The sequence below is a fragment of the Oncorhynchus tshawytscha genome, linkage group LG05 (genome assembly GCF_018296145.1).
Source record: "Oncorhynchus tshawytscha isolate Ot180627B linkage group LG05, Otsh_v2.0, whole genome shotgun sequence".
NCBI lineage: Eukaryota > Metazoa > Chordata > Actinopteri > Salmoniformes > Salmonidae > Oncorhynchus > Oncorhynchus tshawytscha.
The window spans coordinates 23,819,095-23,842,800 of record NC_056433.1 but is presented as its reverse complement, the minus strand read 5'-3'; the positions used below and the strand labels follow the sequence as shown (position 1 = coordinate 23,842,800).

The following is a 23,706-nucleotide window of genomic DNA, read 5'->3' as shown; positions in this document are numbered from 1 at the left end:
CCGACAGGATGCTCTCGATTGTGCATCTGTAAAAGTTTGTGAGTGTTTTTGGTGACAAGCCAAATTTCTTCAGCTTCCTGAGGTTGAAAAGGCGCTGTTGCGCCTTCTTCACCAAGCTGTCTGTGTGGGTGGACCATTTCAGTTTGTCCATGATGTGTACGCTGAGGAAATTAAAACTTTCCACCTTCTCCACTTCAGATGGTGAATGGGCAAGATAAAATATTAAGTGCCTTTGAACAGGGTATGGCAGTTTGTGTGTGTAAATAACAGCAATGCTGCTGGGATTTTCACGTTCAACAGTTTCCCCTGTGTATCAAAAATGGTCCACCTCACAAGGCATAACTAGCCAACTTAACACAACTGTGGGAAGCATAGGAGTCAACATTGGCCAGCATCCCTGTGGAACACTTTCGACACCTTGTAGAATCCATGCCTCGATGAATTGAAGCTGTTCTGATGGCAAAAGGGGGAGAAACTCAATATTAGGAAGGTGTTTGTAAACTCAGTGTCTATCCTTCTCCTTACAGACTATTTTACATACCAGTATGACACCTGCTGGACTACATTTAGGCCTACACTAGTTTATATAATGGTTTATGGATTATTCGAGGACTGATTACCACTAGATGGTGTAACTAGACAATACTTTTGTGATCCATTAGCGTTTTATTTTTAAGTCTAGAAGTTCCCTCTAGAAGTAAATCTTAGTGTGATTAGACAATATCAAAAGTACAGTATAATATGTACAAGTTTAAAATGCAGAGTGGCGAATGCATGTGTATCTGAAGGTTAAAGAAGTAGGTCCTAGCCTATGCACAAACCCACTGAATTGTCGATAAAGATCGATACTATTTTCTATTATATTCTATTCTATTAGTCTTCTGTAACCACACCTCATCTCACCTGTGTTATCACCAGTATTATAATAGGCTTCCGTATAACTCTGGAAAAACACAAAACACTGGAGCTGAACTAGGCTACATAATTCATTAAAGACGTTAAATTGGGTGGAATCAAGTTATATTGATATAAGCATTGCAAGTAGAATATACTACAAATCCTTGTACATTATGATTTGCACGGTAGGTGGTGCTAAACCAATTCGGATATTATAGGTACCCCGCCAACCTCTGATTTTGTTCAAACTGGACGGCATCAAGTGTCGTACCTCGTAGCTCCAGCGAGTCATAGCGCACAGCCTAGCTATCAGTTCGGTCATAGAGAATCTCGCAACCAGGGCAGTCATTGTGCACGCGTCTGGGGCAAGCGGGCGTGCAGCGTTCGAAAAGACGAACCGGAGAATGAGGGTAGAGCGCAAAAGCACGTCTCCAGAACCGACTTTCCTAGAAATGTGCTTCTCGTAGGTTGCCCCGCCAATAAAGGGGCGATATCTGCTCCAGGAACTCATAGGAAAATGAAACGGCTTTCTCGAAAACTGACTTTGGCTCTGGTGGTGCTTTGTTGGACTGCTGCACTACTGTATTTGATACTCCTAAGTAGGCAGCAAGTATCAGACCTGGGCACCAAAGACGCACAGTACAGACAGGTAAGCAGCACTATCATTCCTTATCCTGTATCATCGCATCTAAGCTATATCCCACATGCAGGTAAGATAAGTTCCTATGCATTTAGCAATAGTGCAGGCTAAACTCGGACCAAGTGCATGAGTGCGCGCAGGTAAAATGTAGGCTATGTTTGCGTGTGTCTCTGTAAAACAAAATATTTAGGCTCGAAAGGGTGTCAGAATTTCCACTCAGGTGTCGTCTTACAGTGTATCACGGCTTCTGCTCTACATTGCTTTCTAGAAGTTTGCACATTAAGCCAACAACCAGTTGTTGCTAACTTTTTTTATTCGGGTTGACTGAATGTGTCCATCCCATACCATACAGTATGTATTGCAAAGTGCAGTTTCAATTGGTTATAATGAGTTTGCAAATTGAGGTTTAGATGCGCTTTCTGTACATTCCGAACAGAAACGAAGATACTGTAATAAATAATCCTAGAATATATAACTGCATAAACATCTGATGTATGTAATGGTACGTTCATAAAGAACAGTCAGACGCTCACTAAATTGGTATGAACAAAAGTTTCACTAAAGTATAGGCTACTACACAATTTATTAAACACTGATATAATAAATTCCTCAAATACTTGCATTTCTTAAAGCCTCAATAAAATAATTTAAAGCATAACCAAAGATTTATGCCTATTAGTCTTTCTGTTCTGTAACATACTCTTGTCTGAAAATTCAGCATTAACCATTCAAGAGGCTCAGTAATTGACTTGTAATATGTGGTTCCTGTGTGAACTGATGAACATAATGTGATGGAATAATAATATATCTACCATTTCCAAGACAGCCAGACAGTGGCAATTATAGCCATAAAAGGTGTAACCTTTTACAGCGCACACATTTCTGTGCTTATTTACTCCTATTTTATACTTAACAAAAAAATAAACACAACATGCAACAATTTGAACGATTTTACTTAGTTGCCGTTCAATTGAAATGAATTCATTAGACCCTAATCTATGGATTTCACATGACTGGGAAGGGGCACAGCCTGGGAGGGCATAGGATGTGTCACTGCCTGGTATGGCATCTGACCGTAAGGCGCTACAGAGGGTAGTGCATATGGCCCAGTACACCACTGGGGCCAAGCTTCCTGCCATCCAGGAGCAATATACTAGGCGGTGTCAGAGGAAAGCCCAAAAAATTGTCAGAGACTCCAGTCACCCAAGTCATAAACTGTTTTCTCTGCTACCGCACGGCAAGTAGTACCGGAGCACCAAGTCTAGGACCAAAAGGCTCCTTAACAGCTTCTACCCCCAAGCCATAAGACTGCTGAACAATTAATCATATGGCCACTGGACTATTTACATTGACCAACCCCCCCTCCATTTGTTTTGTACACTGCTGCTACTCGCTGTTTATTATCTATGCATAGTCACTTCAATGTACAAATTACCTTGACTAACCTGTACCCCTGCATATTGACTCGGTATCGGTACCCCCTGTATATAGCCTCGTTATTGTTATTTTATTGTGTTACTTTTTAGTATTTTTTACTTTAGTTTATTTGGTAAATATTTTCTTATCTCTTTCTTGAACTGCATTGTTGGTTAAGGGCTTGTAAGTAAGCATTTCACAGTAAGGTCTACACATGTTGTATTCGGCGCATGTGACAAATAAAGTTTGATTTGATTTGACTTGGGCACCTGGTCCACCCACTGGGGTCCCTCAAAACTTGAGACATCTGTGGCATTGTGTTGTATAACAAAACTGCAATTTTTAGAGTAGAGGTCGACTGATTATGATTTTTCAACGGCGATACCGATACCGATTATTGGAGGACCAAAAAAGCAGGTGCCGATTAATCAGCCGATTTTTTTCCTTCTTTTTATTTGTAATAATGACAATTACAACAATACTGAATGAACACTTATTTGAACTTAATATAATACATCAATAAAATCTATTTAGCCTCAAGTAAATAATGGAACATGTTCAATTTGGTTTAAATAATGCAAAAACAAAGTGTTGGAGAAGATAGTAAAAGTGCAATATGTGATATATAAGAAATCTAACCTTTCAGTTCCTTGCTAAGAACATGAGAACATATGAAAGCTGGTGGTTCCTTTTAACATGAGTCTTCAATATTCCCAGGTAAGAAGTTTTAGGTTGTAGTTATTATAGGAATTATAGGACTATTTCCCTCTATACCATTTCTATTTCATTAACCTTTGACTATTGGATGTTCTTATAGGCACTTTAGTATTGCCAGTGTAACAGTATAGCTTCCGTCCCTCTCCTCACTCCTCCCTGGCTCGAACCAGCAACACAACGACAACAGCCACCATCGAAGCAGCGTTACCCATGCAGAGCAAGGGGAACAACTACTAGAAGGCTCAGAGCGAGTGACGTTTGAAACGCTTTTAGCACGCGCTAACTAGCTAGCCATTTCACTTCGGTTACACCAGCCTCATCTCGGGAGTTGATAGGCTGGAAGTCATAAACAGCGCAATGCTTGATGCACAACGAAGAGCTGCTGGCAAAACGCACGAAAGTGCTGTTTGAATGAATGTTTACGCACCTGCTTCTGCCTACCACCGCTCAGTCAGATTATATGCAACGCAGGACACGCTAGATAATATCTAGTAATATCCTCAACCATGTGTAGTTAACTAGTGATTATGATTGATTGTTTTTTATAAGATAAGTTTAATGCTAGCTAACAACTTACCTTGGTTTACTGCATTCGCGTAACAGGCAGTCTCCTTGTGGAGTGCAAAGAGAGAGAGGCAGGTCGTTATTGCGTTGGACTAGTTAACTGTAATGTTGCAAGATTGGGTTGTCATTGAAAATAAGAATGTGTTCTTAACTGACTTGCCTAGTTAAATAAAGGTATTTAAAAAATATTGTTAAAAACATTTTAAAAATCGGCTCCCAAAAATACCGATTTCCGATTGTTATGAAAACTTGAAATCGGCCCTAATAATTGGCCATTCCGATTAATCGGTCAACCTCTATTTTAGAGTGGCCTTTTATTGTCCGCAGCACAAGGCGCACCTGTGTAAAGATCATGCTGTTTAATCAGCTTCTTTCTATGCTACACCTGTCAGATGGATGGATTATTTTGCAAGGAGAAATGTTCTCTAACAGGGATGTAAACAAATTTGTGCACAACATTTGAGAGAAATAAGCTTTTTGTGCTTCTGGAACATTTCTGGGATCTTTTATTTCAGGTCATGAAACATGGGACCAATACTTTACATGTTGCGTTTATATTTTTGTTCAGTATACAAAGTCAGCTTTAAGTCAACTTTTCCCCTTGACTTCAAATTTGTTTTGTTGAAGTGCAGAAGACAGATTTCATTATATTTTGTTGGCCAGTTATTCTGGTATATATGCTGGGTTTTGTAAAGTTGTTCACGGCAAATGCTTAGGGTCAATGAGCAAGTGAGTGCTTTTCAGTGTAGGAGCTGAATGGTGGAATTAGACGTGAGAAGTAGGCACTCAAGTCTGGCTTGATTGATTCAGTGTCAAAATGGTAGAGGGGCCTCTATCAACTGAAGAAGAACTAGCCTGAGAGGGTTGTTTGGGGTTCTGGAGTTGGAATGCTCATGCAGAGCAGTGTCAATGTGGGGGAAAATATTGAAATAAATTCAATAAATCTATTTTCAAGAAGCTGAGTCATGGGTTGAAGTGTTGTAAAAAATGATTTGTGGAGTGTAACTGACAATTAACCTGTGAGTCTATGTCATTGTTTTTTTGTTTGAAATGTTTACGTGTTCGCTATGCGGGGGAAATGACAAGACAAGCGGAACAACATGGCTAAGAACTGTTGTAACGGGTATTATTATCGTAGCAGCACACCTCTGGAGTGAAGGCAATCCCACGCTGTGTGAGCTAAGTTTTCATATCTTCGGGTGTAGTTCGTGAAGTTTTGTAAGTTTGTATGTTAGAATGATAACGTTATAATAATTAAGGTTGAAGCGTGAAATCATCCCAGTAATAATAAGTGTGAAGATTTGATTTCCTCCCTTCTGTAATAATATTATAATAATAATATATTATAATATATTTTAGATTTTAGATTCTTCAAAGTAGTCACCCTTTGCCTTGATGACAGCTTTGCACACTTTTGGCATCCTCTCAACCAGCTTCATGAGGTAGTCACCTGGGTAGGTGTGTCCAAACTTTGGACTGGTACTGGATATTGTGTGTATCTGTAATTCAAATACAAATGCAACAGTCCCACTCAGTGTACTTTCACCATGTAGGTTTGTTTACCTAGCTGCTTTGTGAACAATAAAAGCTACAGACTGCCTATATCCGTAGAAGAACATGGATTCATCCTTACTTTGAAGAGCACAGCAGTTTCTCTCCCACTCAAGCTCTGTCTTTTGGGGGTCTTTGAGCTATTCCTGATGCAGTTTTTTCAACTCCAGATTGGGAGCTGTTGCAACATGAAGCACGCATCCAATAGGGTGCCTAGCTAAGTCTTTCCATCCCCAACAATGTACTCTTTCTCTGAACCAGCTGTGTGCCGGCAGGCTTTTATTATTAATTTGACCTCGTTATGTGTGTCATTTCAGCAGCACACTATTCTGTACAGTGCTTTGCATGTGGTTGAGACTCGCCTGGAGCTGTGGATGGGGAATAATATCCTGTATGTAGCCATAGGATAATTGGGTAGTTTTTATGTCTGTTTTTATTTTTATTATTCTTACTGGCTTCTATTTTTCTCAACAACAAAAAAACAGCTCATTCCCATTCTTTCAGCTCTCAACATCTGAGTTATTTTCATAAATCGTGTCTGTTTCCAATGGAGCTCCCGCCTGGTGAGCAAACAAGATATATGTTCCAATCACTGTGTTCAGCTTGTGTCTCACAGTGCCAATGACCCCCAAATGCTCTAGTCTACACGTTTGGAATTCTGAGTTTTCTGCCCTGTATTTAATGTCATTTTTGTACTTTTTCCCATCTCTGATAAAGCAACGAGGGAGAAAGAAAATTAGTTCCGAGGATAAAAATAACTGAAACTGAGGGTTGGAATGAAGATGTTTTACACATAAGGATTGCTCCAAAAGATCTTCAAGATTGGTACAGTAGGTGTTATAAGAATGTGCAAGGATTACTGTGGAGGGACTCAAACTGTGTGATATTGAGTCATCTTGGAGAGAGAGAGCGAGTGTTTGGGATTACACAGTAGCTGAAGAGAGGATGCACTAGTTGTCTTAACACGTGTTTGTGTAAAGACAACGCTTGGCTTGTGTCTGAACATCATTTTGGGCTGAAACATATTACATGCCTGTCTTTGTGCACAAGGTCTTTCATTTTCTCTGACGTGACATTTGGACAGTAGGAGTAAAACGTGAGTGTTATTGTAAGCCTTGTGTACAACATGTGATCACAGTACACCTAGTGAAAGACCTAAATGTTAATGTAGCTTCTAAGGATCAACAGCAGCTTGTGTTTTTATATGGCTCCTCAGGCCTCCTGAATGGAAGCTGGAAGCTACTGAAGGAACTATGAAAACACTTAAACACTTAGCAAAATATGCAGTGTCCTTTTTATCATTTACTCTCAGAGTGTTCCACAAAACCCGTCTCCTGCTAAGAGAAAAACAGTAGCACGCCTCATTTAATACGTGTTAGTTAATCATTTTGCTATTCCCAGTATGATATTGAAAGAAATTGCTTTAGCAGACACTATTAGACTGTTACTCTTAGCTAAGTGCTGTGATCGGGCTGTTTTGCAGTGATTACCCTGCCCTGAGGAGTAATTCCCCCTATTATGAGGAGCAGATCAATAAATCAGACCATCCTCATGCGCACAGACACACACACACACACACACACATTGCCTACATGATGATAACCTTCCCACCCATATAGCATTGCAATGGCACAAAAACATATTGCTGCTGAAATGCTGAAACATTCAAACAGGACTGATGGGATTCTATCTAGACTATTTAAAAATGATATACATGAATTCTAAATGGGCTGTCAATTATAACCAATGTGTTTTTCTATAATGCTACAAAAAGGTTGGTTTTACTGCTCATTTGTCATTATCACCTTTATCTCCCAAGAATTGAGCTATCAATCTTATTTAGTCAGTACTGCTATTAGGGTTTTTCCTCAGTGCGCTAGACAGACAGAGCAAGCTAAGTTCCAAAGAGTAGTGACAGAGAACAAATATAACCATTTATATTTTATGTTGTCATTTATGCGAAAGCATCTGATTTCATCAGGAGTCAGTGAGGAAGACAGTGCAGAGGGATCACACACTTGAGTGAAAGGAATAAACTCTAACTTGTCACCGTTGGTATTTACATGACAAATTGGGGGTGTTGAATGGATGGCTTTAGATCTGGGAACTGCCTGGGACCCTGCACTTTATTGTCCGTCTAATCACTCTGACATCAATCTAATCAAGCACTTCATGAGAGCCCATGAGCTCATGTTGCGCAACATTTCAAGAGGCTATGCAATTGCGCGAGAAAACAGAGTGACGGCCACTAATAAAAAGAGGAGGATCCCATCAGCTTTCTATAGGCTTACTATATGTATTCCTGAACTTTCCTAATAATAAGCACATTGCTTATATTTACAACAGGAGTATAGCCTACCTGGCTGGCGTGAAACTAAATTGTTTTCCATTCGCTATTTAAGTTCATAGATGTCATGTATTTTTGCTGCCCCAGTTTCAATATAGGTGCATGATAATGATCCATTATAAATCCAAACAAATTTCACACATATATTATTTAGTATATGTAAATATTAAATCAAGAATAGTCTGATGGGTGACAATATTAGCCTATCACTTGTGAATTATATATTATCACATGTGAATGATACCCAGCATAAGAAAAATTGCTTTTTTTGGTGACATTTTCGAATCAAAGTTGCACACCTCATGTAGCCTAGCCCATTGTCCTATATGTTTTGATAAGGTTTGTAATCACAACTAAAGTGGCCAAATAACTTCTTTAAATTAAGCACATTCATTAGCTTTACAAGGGGTGTAGAGCCTAACTGACATACATAAGCAGTGTGGGAGTTTCAAGTTTTGGAAAGATCATTTTCCCAATAAAAATACATTTGTTGTCACTTTTGAGAATTGTGTTTTCTGCTAATGGAACATTTGCGCTTATAGCCTACTGCCATTTCCACATTCCTGTGCTTATAATGTGAAAAAAAGCCTAATAGTTTATCAACATCTTAAGCTAAACGTTCTGATCTGTTTTGTCAGCCAACTTGCGTGAAGACGTTTTTTTGATGGTAGTGGTTGTATTAATTTGGGATCTATCGCATCCCACAACTGTCTCAGACTATGTTTGGAATATTTATTTATTGCACAGAATAGAATAGGTTGACCATGGTACTATGGGGATAGTAGATTGACATAGGCTAGTGATTTTGCTGTTCGTTAAGCCTACTCTTGTTGGCTGACGAAAAGTAAATGTGGACAGTTCTTCCATTTTCTTCGATATGCACCTCGGAATTGGATAAGGACGCGTGCAGTTGTATCCCCGATGTGTCTGTCTTCACTTGTAGCCTGTGAGAAAGACCCGATCATGTGATGGAGCGCACAGCACTCAGGGAGAATGGTACACTGGCCACTGGCAATAAAGGCATGGATTTCTTTTAGGGTGCATTTTGGCCACACAAAAGGGATGCCGCCTTGAAATTCTAAGCATTATCAAGTGCTTGTCAAATTGTGAATGAGTGACTAATAGAGGTCGACCGATTAATCGGAATGGCCGATTAATTGGGGCCGATTTCAAGGTTTCATAACAATCGGTAATCTGCATTTTTGGACACCGATTTTGACTGATTACATTGCACTCCACAAGGAGACTGCGTGGCAGGCTGACTACGTGTTACGGGAGTGCAGCAAGGAGCCAAGGTAAGTTGCTAGCTAGCATTAAACTTATCTTATTAAAAACAATCAATCTTAACATAATCACTAGTTAACTACACATGGTTGATGATATTACTAGTTTATCTAGCTTGTCCTGCGTTGCATATAATCTCTGCGGTGCCTGTTAATTTATCATCGAATCACAGCCTACTTAGCCAAACGGGTGATGATTTAAGAAGCGCATTCGCGAAAAAAGCACTGTCATTGCACCAATGGGTACCTAGCAATAAACATCAATGCCTTTCTTAAAATCAATACACAAGTATATATTTTTAAACGGGCATATTTATTTAATATTGCCTGCTAACATGAATTTCTTTTAACTAGGGAAATTGTGTCACTTCTCTTGCGTTTTGTGCAAGCATAGTCAGGGTATATGCAGCCGTTTGGGCTGCCTGGCTCGTTGCGAACTGTGTGAAGATAATTTCTTCCTATCAAAGACTGTAATTAATTTTCCAGAATTGTATATAATTATGACATAACATTGAAGGTTGTGCAATGTAACAGCAATATTTAGACTCATGGATGCCACCCATTAGAAAAAATACGGAACGGTTCCGTATTTCACTGAAAGAATAAACGTTTTGTTTTCAAAATGATTGTTTTTTTTTTACCATATTAATGACGTAAGGCTTGTATTTCTGTGTGTTATCATATTATAATTAAGTCTATGATTTGATATTTGATATAGAGCAATTTGACTGAGCGGTGGTAGGCAGCAGTGGGCTCTTAAGCATTCATTCAAACAGCACTTTCCTGTATTTGCAAGCAGCTCTACGCTGTGCTTCAAGCATTGCGCTGTATATGACTTCAAGCCTATCAACTCCCGAGATTAGGCTGACAATACTATAGTGCCTATAAGAACATACAATACCACCAGCTTTCATATGTTCTCATGTTCTGAGCAAGGAACTTAAATGTTAGCTTTTTTACATGGCAAATATTGCACTTTTACTTTCTTCTCCAACACTTTGTTTTTGCATTATTAAAACCAAAATGAACATGTTTCATTATGTATTTGAGACTAAATTGATTTTATTGATGTATTATATTAAGTTAAAATCAACGTGTTCATTCAGTATTGTTGTAATTGTTATTATTACAAATATATATATATATATATATATATATAAATCAGCCGATTAATCGGTATCTGCATTTTTTTTGGTCCTCTGATAATCGGTATCGGCATTGAAATATCATAATCGGTCGACCTCTAGTGACTAATGTTGTGTGTACAGCCTGCGCAAAAAAACTAGAGAGCTCATGCCTTTCAAGCAACTTTTTTCAAATCATCATTAGAGTCTCATCATGCAGCCTTACAATGTCTTACAATCAAAACATCGATGGTGCATAGAGAAGGGCTGGCACAGAGGGAGGGGTGCTCGCTGTACCCAAAGAGGGAAACGTCATGACAGTATGCTATTCTGTTCTTCTGAAATAGACTACATTTTCTTCATAACATGCTTCTTTAGACCTGTCTAAAATAAATAATGGATTTATTGTGAAGGTTTAGGCTATATTACATGGATTTGTTAGACTTTTAAAATGTAGATGTTCCAAAGGTCAGCATCAGTGGCTTGTGTGGAAGCCAGGAGGTGCTAAATGTGTTTATGTTAATTACCGGTCAATTATTGTGAGACCAACAGTTATTTGCTTGACAATCACCGGCTAACAAAATGTTGTGAACGCTACAGCCCTAGCTGCTACAGATGTAGGATCTTAATTTGATCACCCTGTTGCAGGAAAATGCATGACATTTTAAACCTGTAGTGTATTTGATGTTAAAAACGGCTTCTGAAGTTTGTAATCTTTCACACTTGGTTTTCCGTTACGAAAAACATATCAACCCCTACAAAAATATCCATTAATTATAATCCACATAATAATTCACATTTCCTGTTGCTGCAGGACTATTTTAAGATCCGACATCTGTACACATTGAGCTTTCATAGTGTGTCTGGACTGTAAGCAGAATTAGATCATAGATGATTCATGTAGAAGGCCTCACATATGAATCAAACCTCAAAGAGGTTCTATAGAGAATGATAAGATAAGTTCAAATGAAATCCACTTTCATGGATTGTTGTTGTTTGTCTGATAATTAAGGATAGATTCATAACCATGTAATAAAGTTGCAGTTTATGCCATGTTAAAAAGTGTTACCAATTGCTGAATATGAACATGTTACTTTCATGTGATCAACAGTTTCTTTTTTCAGACAGAATAAATATGGATATTTCTTCTAACTTTATCTTATGAAAGCCCAGACGATTTATCTCTGCTCAAACACAGCCTGAATCTGAGACTTAGAAGTGCACAATGTCTATACACCTTGATGCATGGGTTCTGGCACATTTCTGTGAATTCAGTTAATATGGGGTCTATTCAGCTTATTGCCTTTCAGCCAATTTCTTTCCCAGCTACGAAAATAACACTTACAGACCTGTGTCCACAGAGGAAGCGTTCCAGTTATTAGTTTTTCTGTCTGTTGACCGCTGTCGCTTTGATAACCTCTCCACTGATCTTCTTCTGAAGACTACTGGAAGAGGGAGAAGAGGGAGAGAGTGGAAGGGTCACCTGCCATTTTCTGTTGCTTTATTGTTTCCCCAGCTTGAAAGACATGTTCTATAATTCAATATGGAGCCCGGGAAGCAGCAGCACGGACGGCAACAGGAGGACAATTTCAACCATAGAAACCTTGATGCTGTTTTATTTTTTATTTCTTTCTATTTCATGACCTTAGCTAAATGAGAAAATGTTCCATATATCTTGCTTGCAGATCACGTATGCAGCCATGATTGCAATTGCCCCCCTAGTAATAAGTAGCAATGGGTCATACATATTCAGTGATAAAATTGAAGGAAAGCAGTTTAGGGGAGGGGGACGGAGAAAAGCTCTGAATAGATTCGATTAAGTAAACAAAATTAGATTCAGGTAGCATATTATGTGCTTTAGTAAACTTGAAATACAGCATAGGGTCCATTACATACCCCCACCCTGGAGTGGAGTCATCCACAGGGTTACCAATTAAAAATGACTCACTTAAGTATGGTAGTTCCTTGAGAAATTAACAATCCATGCATCCAATTTCCATTCATTTTAAGTGGTCCACATGCAGCAGCCAATCATGGCAAAGTCAACAAGTTGTCAACCAGAACGCATAACTTTAGTAAGCCTGCTATAACCCAGTACATCAGTGATCAAAAGAGGCAGGAGGCAAACTCTTCTATAAACAATTTTGCTGTGTTTATGCTAGTTCAAAAATGGAGAAGTTGCTTACCCCAGATGCCAAATGCAGGAAAGCAAAAAATAGCTTAATGAAATAGAACATCTCTTTTTGGAATCAAAGGGAATATTTAATAGAAACATCAGCCGGCTCAGCTCTCATACAGTATGATTGAGTTTTGATTAACGACAATTGGTTTCAGTGCTGTGTAGCTCAAATTCTATTGTTGATTATTTTAGATCCACTTCTTCATGTTTGAACTAGACCCACTATGCCCAGTTTCCACTGCTACTCTGGCTAAATAAAATTACCAGTGAATGATCAACTTTATACACACCCATTTGATTTGCATGGGATTTTAGATATGAGACTGAAAGCCATTTATAGTATTTGTAGGGAAACATTAGATGTTTTAATGGCATTATGCTTTAGTACAAGGTATGATGGATAAGTGAATATAGCTATAATGTGTTGATAATAAAAAAACACTTGTCTGCTCCCAGAATGGAGGCCTGCTCAGGGAAAAGCACTCAAAGAGACCCAGCAATTGATTTTTGTCCACTCTAAGGGACATTGGTTTTTGGTCTTTATCTTTGAGGCCATACATGCCACTGTGATACGTCCCATTGTACATTTGACAGGACATTCTGGGCTTTTCAATGATATCACATGTGTGGGGGTGTGACCTGGATAACTTTCTCTTACTGATCTTTCACAATGTCTGCCAGCCCAATCAGCATATTATATGATAAGAAGAAAAGTTGTGCTTTTCAAATGGATTATTATTGAGAAAATATCTCAGGAATAGTTTGGTGAGTTTTCAGAGCAGTGTAATATTTATTTTCTTATTTAAAGAGCTTGTTTATAAATGTCCTTTGTAGTGGATGCGGCAACTATGTGTTTGCCGACTACCTATCTACTGTAAGGTTACATTTTTCATATTTACTATCAATCGATTCCTTATGTGCGCTACAGTGCACATAAAATACAAATACATAAATTAAATAAACAATTATGTTTTCTTTGTAAAAATATTTGTTTCACCGCGATGTAAACAATTCTAAGAATTTAAACCCTTTTTGTTTGCTGGATCTCAGGAGGATAGCCTATTTATGTTTGTATTTACTTATACTTGACCACGCCTCCCACATTTAGACATGCTTTTGACTCATACTTGTACACATACAGACACGCACACATACACACACACGAACAGTCGCAGAAAACAGCACATTCCACATAACAGCTGCCAGACCAATATCACACCCTCTTACCCTCCTGCAATGATTCATAAGACTGACTGTGCTTTCTCCATCCTGTAGAGCGCCAGGCACCACTCCAACAGTACCCCTTGAAAAATAAAGATAGCATTAGACAGAGATAGATTGGTGCAAACAGAAAACAATGTAAAAGTGGTCTTTGGTTGTGCGGCAATAGATTTCCCCAGGCTCTTAATTGATGACTGTGCTGGTTTACTTGATTGTGCTCCTTTAAGATAGTCCTGTCACCAATATTGACACAACCTTGCTCTGCAATTTTGGGCAGAAACCAAGCTAAATAAGCACTAGCTCAGGAAAGCAGAAAAACAAGTCAAACTAAGTAAAACTGATTTGAAAAATGAATGACGATGATGCAATGATACTATTTCTATGTATCCTGCTTTTCCACCTTGAATCAATGTGTCCCTTGACAAAGGGCAGGGATAAAGGCAATGACTATGAGAAGGAGGATTACTTTGGCCCACACATCAGATACAGATGAGTCTTTCAGGTGACACCGACTGAATGAAACATCCAATGAATTGTATTTTGTGTTGCGATGAACATTTCTGTCCATACTCCTAGTCTCTGTATTTCTCTGTTTACCCTCCAATGCAGGGAGGAGAATGCATCACAGAGGGGAATTTTCCCTCCCTAAGCAATCACCTCTGCACATTGTGCTAACCCTGAAAGTTGAAAAAGGAATTGGCTGTCATCAGCAAGAGGATGTGTTAACATTCTATAGGTCAGGGCTGCCTCTGCCCGCCATAACGACTGTTTCTGTGGTACCTGGAGCAGGTGGAAACTATTCCTGCAGTGGACTAGACACGCATCTATAATTTACCCACCATGCACCATGCCCAGGAACTTCGATATCTCAATCGCTCTGATGACATCAGAGACGCAACAATAAAAAATAGAGATGACATTATGATGATAGTGGTGTAAAGGGCTGAGGCATTAGTCCTAATGTGACCAGTAGGATGATGAATGAGCCTGTAGGTCTCAGGGATAAATCAACCAGACAGGATGTGTGTTATTGTGCTGGACTCTCCACGCCCTCTTAATGTTATTGGTGTCTGGGCTGTCAGCTCGGCCTTGGCTCCCATTTGTACTTTATCATCCGCTGGTTTATGAGCTATGACCCCCAGCACTAAATAATACCACCACGTGGACTCCTAATAATATCTGTGTTTGTGTGTGTGTGTGTGTGTGTCAGTGGGTGTGTCAGTGTGTGTGTGTGTGTGCGTGCGTGCACTGTGCAGTCCTGAACATCACATCTGAGATAAGACGAGCCAGACAGAGATCTGTAAATGAGCTGCTAGGGTTCATCTCATTACCTGGCTGTGAGTCACAGGAGGCTGTGCAATTATTACTGCATAGCTTTGATACTGGAGCTATACGGATGTGCACCTCCTATCGTACCACCAAGACTATATAGACAGACTATGAAGAGATTCCCCCTGTTATAGTTTTCCTTTAGTTATCTCTGTTGGGTAAGAAGGGTTGCGGTGGAGTTCAGGGGTGTAGAAATAGGACTGACATACACAAACACACATACCAGACACAGGGAGGAGTAGAGGGGTTGAGGGGGGGCTAGGATCCCATTACAGCTCCCTCTGTCATCCACAACTCATTAGGACACACATCTCTGTCTGAGGAGGGAGCCAGGCGAGCCCGCTAACTGCTGGAGGTTGAAATGTTGCGCTGCTCTGTCTCACTTGTTCCCTCCTTCCCTCACTCCCTCCCTCCCTCTCTCCCTCCACCAAGGCATCACATCCAATTAGGCTGCAGTATCCTCCACATGAAACCTGGCTCTCTGGTGGCTGAGCTGCCTGCCTTGCTCCTGCCTCAACAACAGAGGAGAGGCAAAGGCAGGATGATGACTGCACCAAAGACAGGGGTATTTCTGGAGGCCTTGCCTTGCCTGGCAGCCCGGGGGAATTCCAATCTTGAGACTCACCCGGTTCTTTCTTGAGAAATGGATCCTTGGTCGGCTGCTAGGGACTGTTGGAATTTGCTCAAGCCGCTCAACTTTGTTGTGACAGATCGATTTGCAGGCAGATTGTCTGTGTTGTCCAATTAGAATTGAATTCTGTTTGCTGCCTGGGCCAATAAAACACAACCACTTTGCCCAGATTGGTGGGTGGCATCATGGGGTGAGATTGATACTGCTGGAGATGACAAAGTGAATAGGTGAGCACCAGTTTAGCATTCCCTCTGTGGATTCAGCTGTCAACCATCGTAACTCTGAGAAAACCTCTGAAGGCAAAACATTCATTGGTGACGTGTCAATGTTGTTCTCAAGCTTTTTGGGGAGTTGAATTGGTCTGCATTCAGATAACTTCATTCTGTAGAGATCATTAAATGAAGAAAACAGATTTCATCCTCAAATATTCTGTACACATAACTCCCTTTTACTACATCAACTTTTATTATGGGAAATATATAACAGGAAGATATGCCTTAATGAAAATATATTATCTTCTATTTTTCCAGTTTGCACCCCCCAGCCATTTGGTCTAACTAATGCAGAAAGCAGACATCTGCAATTATCTACCTCTATTACAGGCTTGTAGGATGCTGTTGTAAGTCTTGTAAAGTGGCAGAGCATGACATCTCCCGCCAGACTGACAAGGCCGTGAAAGATATCGGCAGCATGCTAACGAGGGAATTGACCCACCACACGGACGGACAGATAGCCTGCTTTAAAGACCCTAACGACTCATTACTGTCCTCCTAATGTGGGTAGGATGCCCCACTTATCTCCCAACTTGTTTACCCTAGTCTTTCCCCGGTTCTCTCTCCTCCTCTCCTTTGTTTCCTCCCTTTCTCTTTCCTGTTCTCTCCCCTCTCTTCTCAGTCTCTTCTCACAGTCACAGGCCAGCAGTGTCCTCTGGGAATAATGGGCTTGGCCAGTTACGACAGAGGAGCTGATGTGAGCTGCCCCCCTATGGCTCTGTGGTCATTGCCAAGTGCCCTTGTGCTTGTATCGCCTCATTTAGGTTCGAACCCCATCACCTTCTATCTACTGCATCGTCTCCTCAATGGCTTTGTCTCGTGAAATGATCCTTCTTACGAGCAAGCAATAAATAGCATCACCATTTCATCACCTGTGTATGAAATTAATACTGCCCTTCCCATTGTGATTTAAATGGAAGCAGTCATGTCAGGGAAAGTAATGGGATCTTTAGTTGTTTTGTAGTGTTCAATAAGATAATGCTGCATTTTGACATTATTACATGATTCCTGTTTCTGGAGGTCATTTATTTAATGTCTGTTTGTGTAATGGGAAGAGGCATTGAGATGGCTGGCTAGGCGTCATAACGATGGCGCCGGGAGACAAGTCTGGTAAATATAATGAATCCACAGGACCTTGAGCAGATTCTCTGTTCCAGGTGTATAGGCCACAAACAAAGCACCATGAAATAAAAGATGGAATTCTGGAATAGCTCCCTCAGGCTACCTGCATCTCCCCTGAGTTTTGCCTGAGGACTCTAAGCTATGTCATTCTGCTTAAAAAGATTACATTGAATTTGCTGCGTTTTGTATGCAAAACAGAGAGCCAACTCCTTGCCACGACCTCCAGCAGGTTCTACCTGAAGGTGGATTAAGTTTCTGGTGCATTGATGCAAAAAGCCCTTGCCCAGGGAACATATTAGTAGGCTTTATTATTCTCTCAATGACCAACAATTACCCCTGCGCTGCATTGCATGGAAATCAGATTTAATCACTCAGCATCAGCAGGCAGTGATTCATGAGCCTTGTAATCCTTCAGTCACAAAGTCGGCTGCCTTTTGTTACCCCAGGCCATGGGGAACATGACAGCTTCACCCAGAGCCCTCCCCTGCTGCCTGCCTGCCTCTACTCTGGGCTTGCAGTAGGATAAGTGTTTGTGTGTTTGTGTGCGTGTGTGCGTGCGTTTATGAGCCTGTGCTGGGGCTTTTTCAGTAGACTCCATTCAAACTGTAATCGGGAGAAACTAGCAACCTGCTAGCTTGCTAATCACCAGCATCATCCAGGCTGAGTGGAACATATACCCCTGGCTACCTTCAGTCCTAATGGCTGGAGCTGCCGAATCTGGCACATCAGCAAAAAAAGAAAAAGAAAATGATAACAGGAAATATGAGGCTCTGGTTTATGGGTGATTTCAAGCTGCTGCTGCTTCACAAAATAGGCTGGTTTTATTAGACTATAATTGATACGCCCTCCAGATTCTGCACCAGCAAATGCAGAGGTGCATCGTCTGCCTGTTTGTCTCCATGGTTGTCGAATTGTCGTCGTTATATTGAGGAGTTATTGCGAGGATGAGGACTTGCCAAAATGCTGCCATCAATTGTTATATTCATGACAGTGTAGACTTAATATCATAACAAGCCAAAAATCTGCACATGAGCTTACAGCACAACTTCCACAGTTGGAAACTGGGGTTTTATTGCATGTTTGAAAGTGAATTCTACCCCAGCAAGTTGTTGAGTTTCTACAGTGTTTGTGTGATGAGTTGAATGTTTTTATGTTTCAGATCTCGGAGGCAGAATGGGACGACCTCCTGGAAGAGTTTGAAGAGAAGAACTACCTCAACGCCAGGCGATGGAAACCAGGACAGGACCCTTACAAACTGTATGCCTTCAACCAAAGAGAGAGTGAGAGGATACCCAGCAACAGAGTTCTCAGAGACACACGACATTACAGGTAACCTACACAGCACAGTACACTTACATAGCCCATTGATGTGTGTGTGTGTGTGTGTGTTCATGTACACGCATGTGTGTGTTTAAGTATGCAAGAAGGCATTTGCGAGGATGAATAATATCCGTCTAAATAGCCCATATTATGCCAGATCACTGGCTGTGACAGGGCTGCATGTATCTACTTCTGTGTAAGCTAACGATGGCTTGTTTCCCCACGTTGTGGCTCTGCTCCTCCTGGGGAGGAGGACATGGTTTTTAGCAGATGAGAGGTAGTTGACGTGTCAGAGGGAAGGCTGTGTAGTGGCAGCTACAAGCTGCATAGAAAGAGATAATTGCCACATGCGCTGTAGCAGTTTGTGTGAAAACACTCCTACTTCATTGCTCCCATAACATTGCCTTCATTTGTATGCTTCCAATACGACTAAGGCCTTTAGTCTTAAAGTGGATATTATTCAAATCCTCAGTGCACTGCTGATGTCTCAAATACCATTAACCAACTAATCCTACATGAATCCATCAAAGAAAGCCTCTGCTTTTACACTGATTTCCACCAGAATGAAAAGAACACAGAGGATGCTACCAGGGCCGGCCCGCTCATAAGGCAGGATTAGGTGGCCGCCTGTGGCAGCAGATTGACGAGGGCGGCATTATCTGAGCTAAACTGACCAACACGCACCTCCAACAACCCATAAAACCTCACATAATTCTGCCCAAAAACAATGTCAATTTCTCTCAACCAATGGCATATGGGCTTTATAGATGAGCGCTTATGACACCCAGTGATAAGCAGTGCCCACTTTGTCATAGGCTGGGACACAAAATATTTATCTTGTCCATTCCCAGGGCGCATCTCCAGGGTGCTGTTGGAGAGACTCATCACTGCGGCGCTCCACCAACATTTTGTCAAAAAAAGATGATCTAACATAAATCATGTAACAGATATAGGATATTGTAGAAAGAGGGTGGCCTTTTCTGTAGCCTACAGGCTGGAGATGAAATGTTTGACAATGTAATGAGACGGAAACCTTTTACATCATGCAGGTTTCTCCGATCAAATAGCCTAACCTAAATTGCGCCCAATCAAAGTAAAATGTGCTGACATGTTAACAAACAACAGGACAGGTCAGAGTAAAATGTGCTGACATGTTAACAAACAACAGGACAGGTCAGAGTAAAATGTGCTGACATGTTAACAAACAACAGGACAGGTCAAAGTAAAATGTGCTGACATGTTAACAAACAACAGGACAGGTCAGAGTAAAATGTGCTGACATGTTAACAAACAACAGGACAGGTCAAAGTAAAATGTGCTGACATGTTAACAAACAACAGGACAGGTCAGAGTAAAATGTGCTGACATGTTAACAAACAACAGAACAGGTCAAAGTAAAATGTGCTGACATGTTAACAAACAACAGGACAGGTCAGAGTAAAATGTGCTGACATGTTAACAAACAACAGGACAGGTCAAAATAAAATGTGCTGACATGTTAACAAACAACAGGACAGGTCAGAGTAAAATGTGCTGACATGTTAACAAACAACAGGACAGGTCAAAGTAAAATGTGCTGACATGTTAACAAACAACAGGACAGGTCAGAGTAAAATGTGCTGACATGTTAACAAACAACAGGACAGGTCAAAGTAAAATGTGCTGACATGTTAACAAACAACAGGACAGGTCAGAGTAAAATGTGCTGACATGTTAACAAACAACAGGACAGGTCAAAATAAAATGTGCTGACATGTTAACAAACAACAGGACAGGTCAGAGTAAAATGTGCTGACATGTTGACAAACAACAGGACAGGTCAAAGTAAAATGTGCTGACATGTTAACAAACAACAGGACAGGTCAAAGTAAAATGTGCTGACATGTTAACAAACAACAGGACAGGTCAGAGTAAAATGTGCTGACATGTTAACAAACAACAGGACAGGTCAAAGTAAAATGTGCTGACATGTTAACAAACAACAGGACAGGTCAGAGTAAAATGTGCTGACATGTTAACAAACAACAGGACAGGTCAAAGTAAAATGTGCTGACATGTTAACAAACAACAGGACAGGTCAAAGTAAAATGTGCTGACATGTTAACAAACAACAGGACAGGTCAAAATAAAATGTGCTGACATGTTAACAAACAACAGGACAGGTCAAAGTAAAATGTGCTGACATGTTAACAAACAACAGGACATGTTAACAAACAAACAGGACAGGTCAAAGTAAAATGTGCTGACATGTTAACAAACAACAGGACAGGTCAAGTAAAATGTGCTGACATGTTAACAAACAACAGGACAGGTCAAAAAAGGTAAAATGTGCTGACATGTTAACAAACAACAGGACAGGTCAAAGTAAAATGTGCTGACATGTTAACAAACAACAGGACAGGTCAAAGTAAAATGTGCTGACATGTTAACAAACAACAGGACAGGTCAAAGTAAAATGTGCTGACATGTTAACAAACAACAGGACAGGTCAAAGTAAAATGTGCTGACATGTTAACAAACAACAGGACAGGTCAAAGTAAAATGTGCTGACATGTTAACAAACAACAGGACAGGTCAAAGTAAAATGTGCTGACATGTTAACAAACAACAGGACAGGTCAAAAAATGTGCTGACATGTTAACAAACAACAGGACAGGTCAAAGTAAAATGTGCTGACATGTTAACAAACAACAGGACAGGTCAAAGTAAAATGTGCTGACATGTTAACAAACAACAGGACAGGTCAAAGTAAAATGTGCTGACATGTTAACAAACAACAGGACAGGTCAAAGTAAAATGTGCTGACATGTTAACAAACAACAGGACAGGTCAAAGTAAAATGTGCTGACATGTTAACAAACAACAGGACAGGTCAAAGTAAAATGTGCTGACATGTTAACAAACAACAGGACAGGTCAAAGTAAAATGTGCTGACATGTTAACAAACAACAGGACAGGTCAAAGTAAAATGTGCTGACATGTTAACAAACAACAGGACAGGTCAAAGTAAAATGTGCTGACATGTTAACAAACAACAGGACAGGTCAAAGTAAAATGTGCTGACATGTTAACAAACAACAGGACAGGTCAAAGTAAAATGTGCTGACATGTTAACAAACAACAGGACAGGTCAAAGTAAAATGTGCTGACATGTTAACAAACAACAGGACAGGTCAAAGTAAAATGTGCTGACATGTTAACAAAAACAACAGGACAGGTCAAAGGTAAAATGTGCTGACATGTTAACAAACAACAGGACAGGTCAAAGTAAAATGTGCTGACATGTTAACAAACAACAGGACAGGTCAAAGTAAAATGTGCTGACATGTTAACAAACAACAGGACAGGTCAAAGTAAAATGTGCTGACATGTTAACAAACAACAGGACAGGTCAAAGTAAAATGTGCTGACATGTTAACAAACAACAGGACAGGTCAAGTAAAATGTGCTGACATGTTAACAAACAACAGGACAGGTCACAGGACAGTAAAATGTGCTGACATGTTAACAAACAACAGGACAGGTCAAAGTAAAATGTGCTGACATGTTAACAAACAACAGGACAGGTCAGAGTAAAATGTGCTGACATGTTAACAAACAACAGGACAGGTCAGAGTAAAATGTGCTGACATGTTAACAAACAACAGGACAGGTCAGAGTAAAATGTGCTGACATGTTAACAAACAACAGGACAGGTCAAAGTAAAATGTGCTGACATGTTAACAAACAACAGGACAGGTCATGTGCTGACAGTAAAATGTGCTGACATGTTAACAAACAACAGGACAGGTCAAAGTAAAATGTGCTGACATGTTAACAAACAACAGGACAGGTCAAAGTAAAATGTGCTGACATGTTAACAAACAACAGGACAGGTCAAAGTAAAATGTGCTGACATGTTAACAAACAACAGGACAGGTCAAAGTAAAATGTGCTGACATGTTAACAAACAACAGGACAGGTCAAAGTAAAATGTGCTGACATGTTAACAAACAACAGGACAGGTCAGAGTAAAATGTGCTGACATGTTAACAAACAACAGGACAGGTCAAAGTAAAATGTGCTGACATGTTAACAAACAACAGGACAGGTCAGAGTAAAATGTGCTGACATGTTAACAAACAACAGGACAGGTCAAAGTAAAATGTGCTGACATGTTAACAAACAACAGGACAGGTCAGAGTAAAATGTGCTGACATGTTAACAAACAACAGGACAGGTCAGAGTAAAATGTGCTGACATGTTAACAAACAACAGGACAGGTCAGAGTAAAATGTGCTGACATGTTAACAAACAACAGGACAGGTCAAAGTAAAATGTGCTGACATGTTAACAAACAACAGGACAGGTCAAGTAAAATGTGCTGACATGTTAACAAACAACAGGACAGGTCAATGTTAAAATGTGCTGAGATGTTGCTGACATGTTAACAAACAACAGGACAGGTCAAAGTAAAATGTGCTGACATGTTAACAAACAACAGGACAGGTCAGAGTAAAATGTGCGGACATGTTAACAAACAACAGGACAGGTCAAAATAAAATGTGCTGACATGTTAACAAACAACAGGACAGGTCAAAGTAAAATGTGCTGACATGTTAACAAACAACAGGACAGGTCAAAGTAAAATGTGCTGACATGTTAACAAACAACAGGACAGGTCAGAGTAAAATGTGCTGACATGTTAACAAACAACAGGACAGGTCAAAATAAAATGTGCTGACATGTTAACAAACAACAGGACAGGTCAAAGTAAAATGTGCTGACATGTTAACAAACAACAGGACAGGTCAAAGTAAAATGTGCTGACATGTTAACAAACAACAGGACAGGTCAAAGTAAAATGTGCTGACATGTTAACAAACAACAGGACAGGTCAAAGTAAAATGTGCTGACATGTTAACAAACAACAGGACAGGTCAGAGTAAAATGTGCTGACATGTTAACAAACAACAGGACAGGTCAAAGTAAAATGTGCTGACATGTTAACAAACAACAGGACAGGTCAGAGTAAAATGTGCTGACATGTTAACAAACAACAGGACAGGTCAAAATAAAATGTGCTGACATGTTAACAAACAACAGGACAGGTC

At 40.1% G+C, this 23,706-nt stretch overlaps 1 protein-coding gene across 1 annotated transcript in view; it reads left to right on the top strand.

Moving 5' to 3' along the window:
- Positions 1-1,155: 1,155 nt before the first annotated feature.
- Positions 1,156-23,706, top strand: part of galnt14 (UDP-N-acetyl-alpha-D-galactosamine:polypeptide N-acetylgalactosaminyltransferase 14 (GalNAc-T14)) — a 129,933-nt gene continuing 107,382 nt past the window's right edge. The window contains exons 1-2 of the mRNA XM_042321712.1: positions 1,156-1,546; positions 18,453-18,622. Coding sequence (XP_042177646.1) covers positions 1,415-1,546; positions 18,453-18,622 — 302 coding nt within the window. The 5' untranslated portion in view covers positions 1,156-1,414. The remainder of the gene's footprint in view (positions 1,547-18,452; positions 18,623-23,706) is intronic.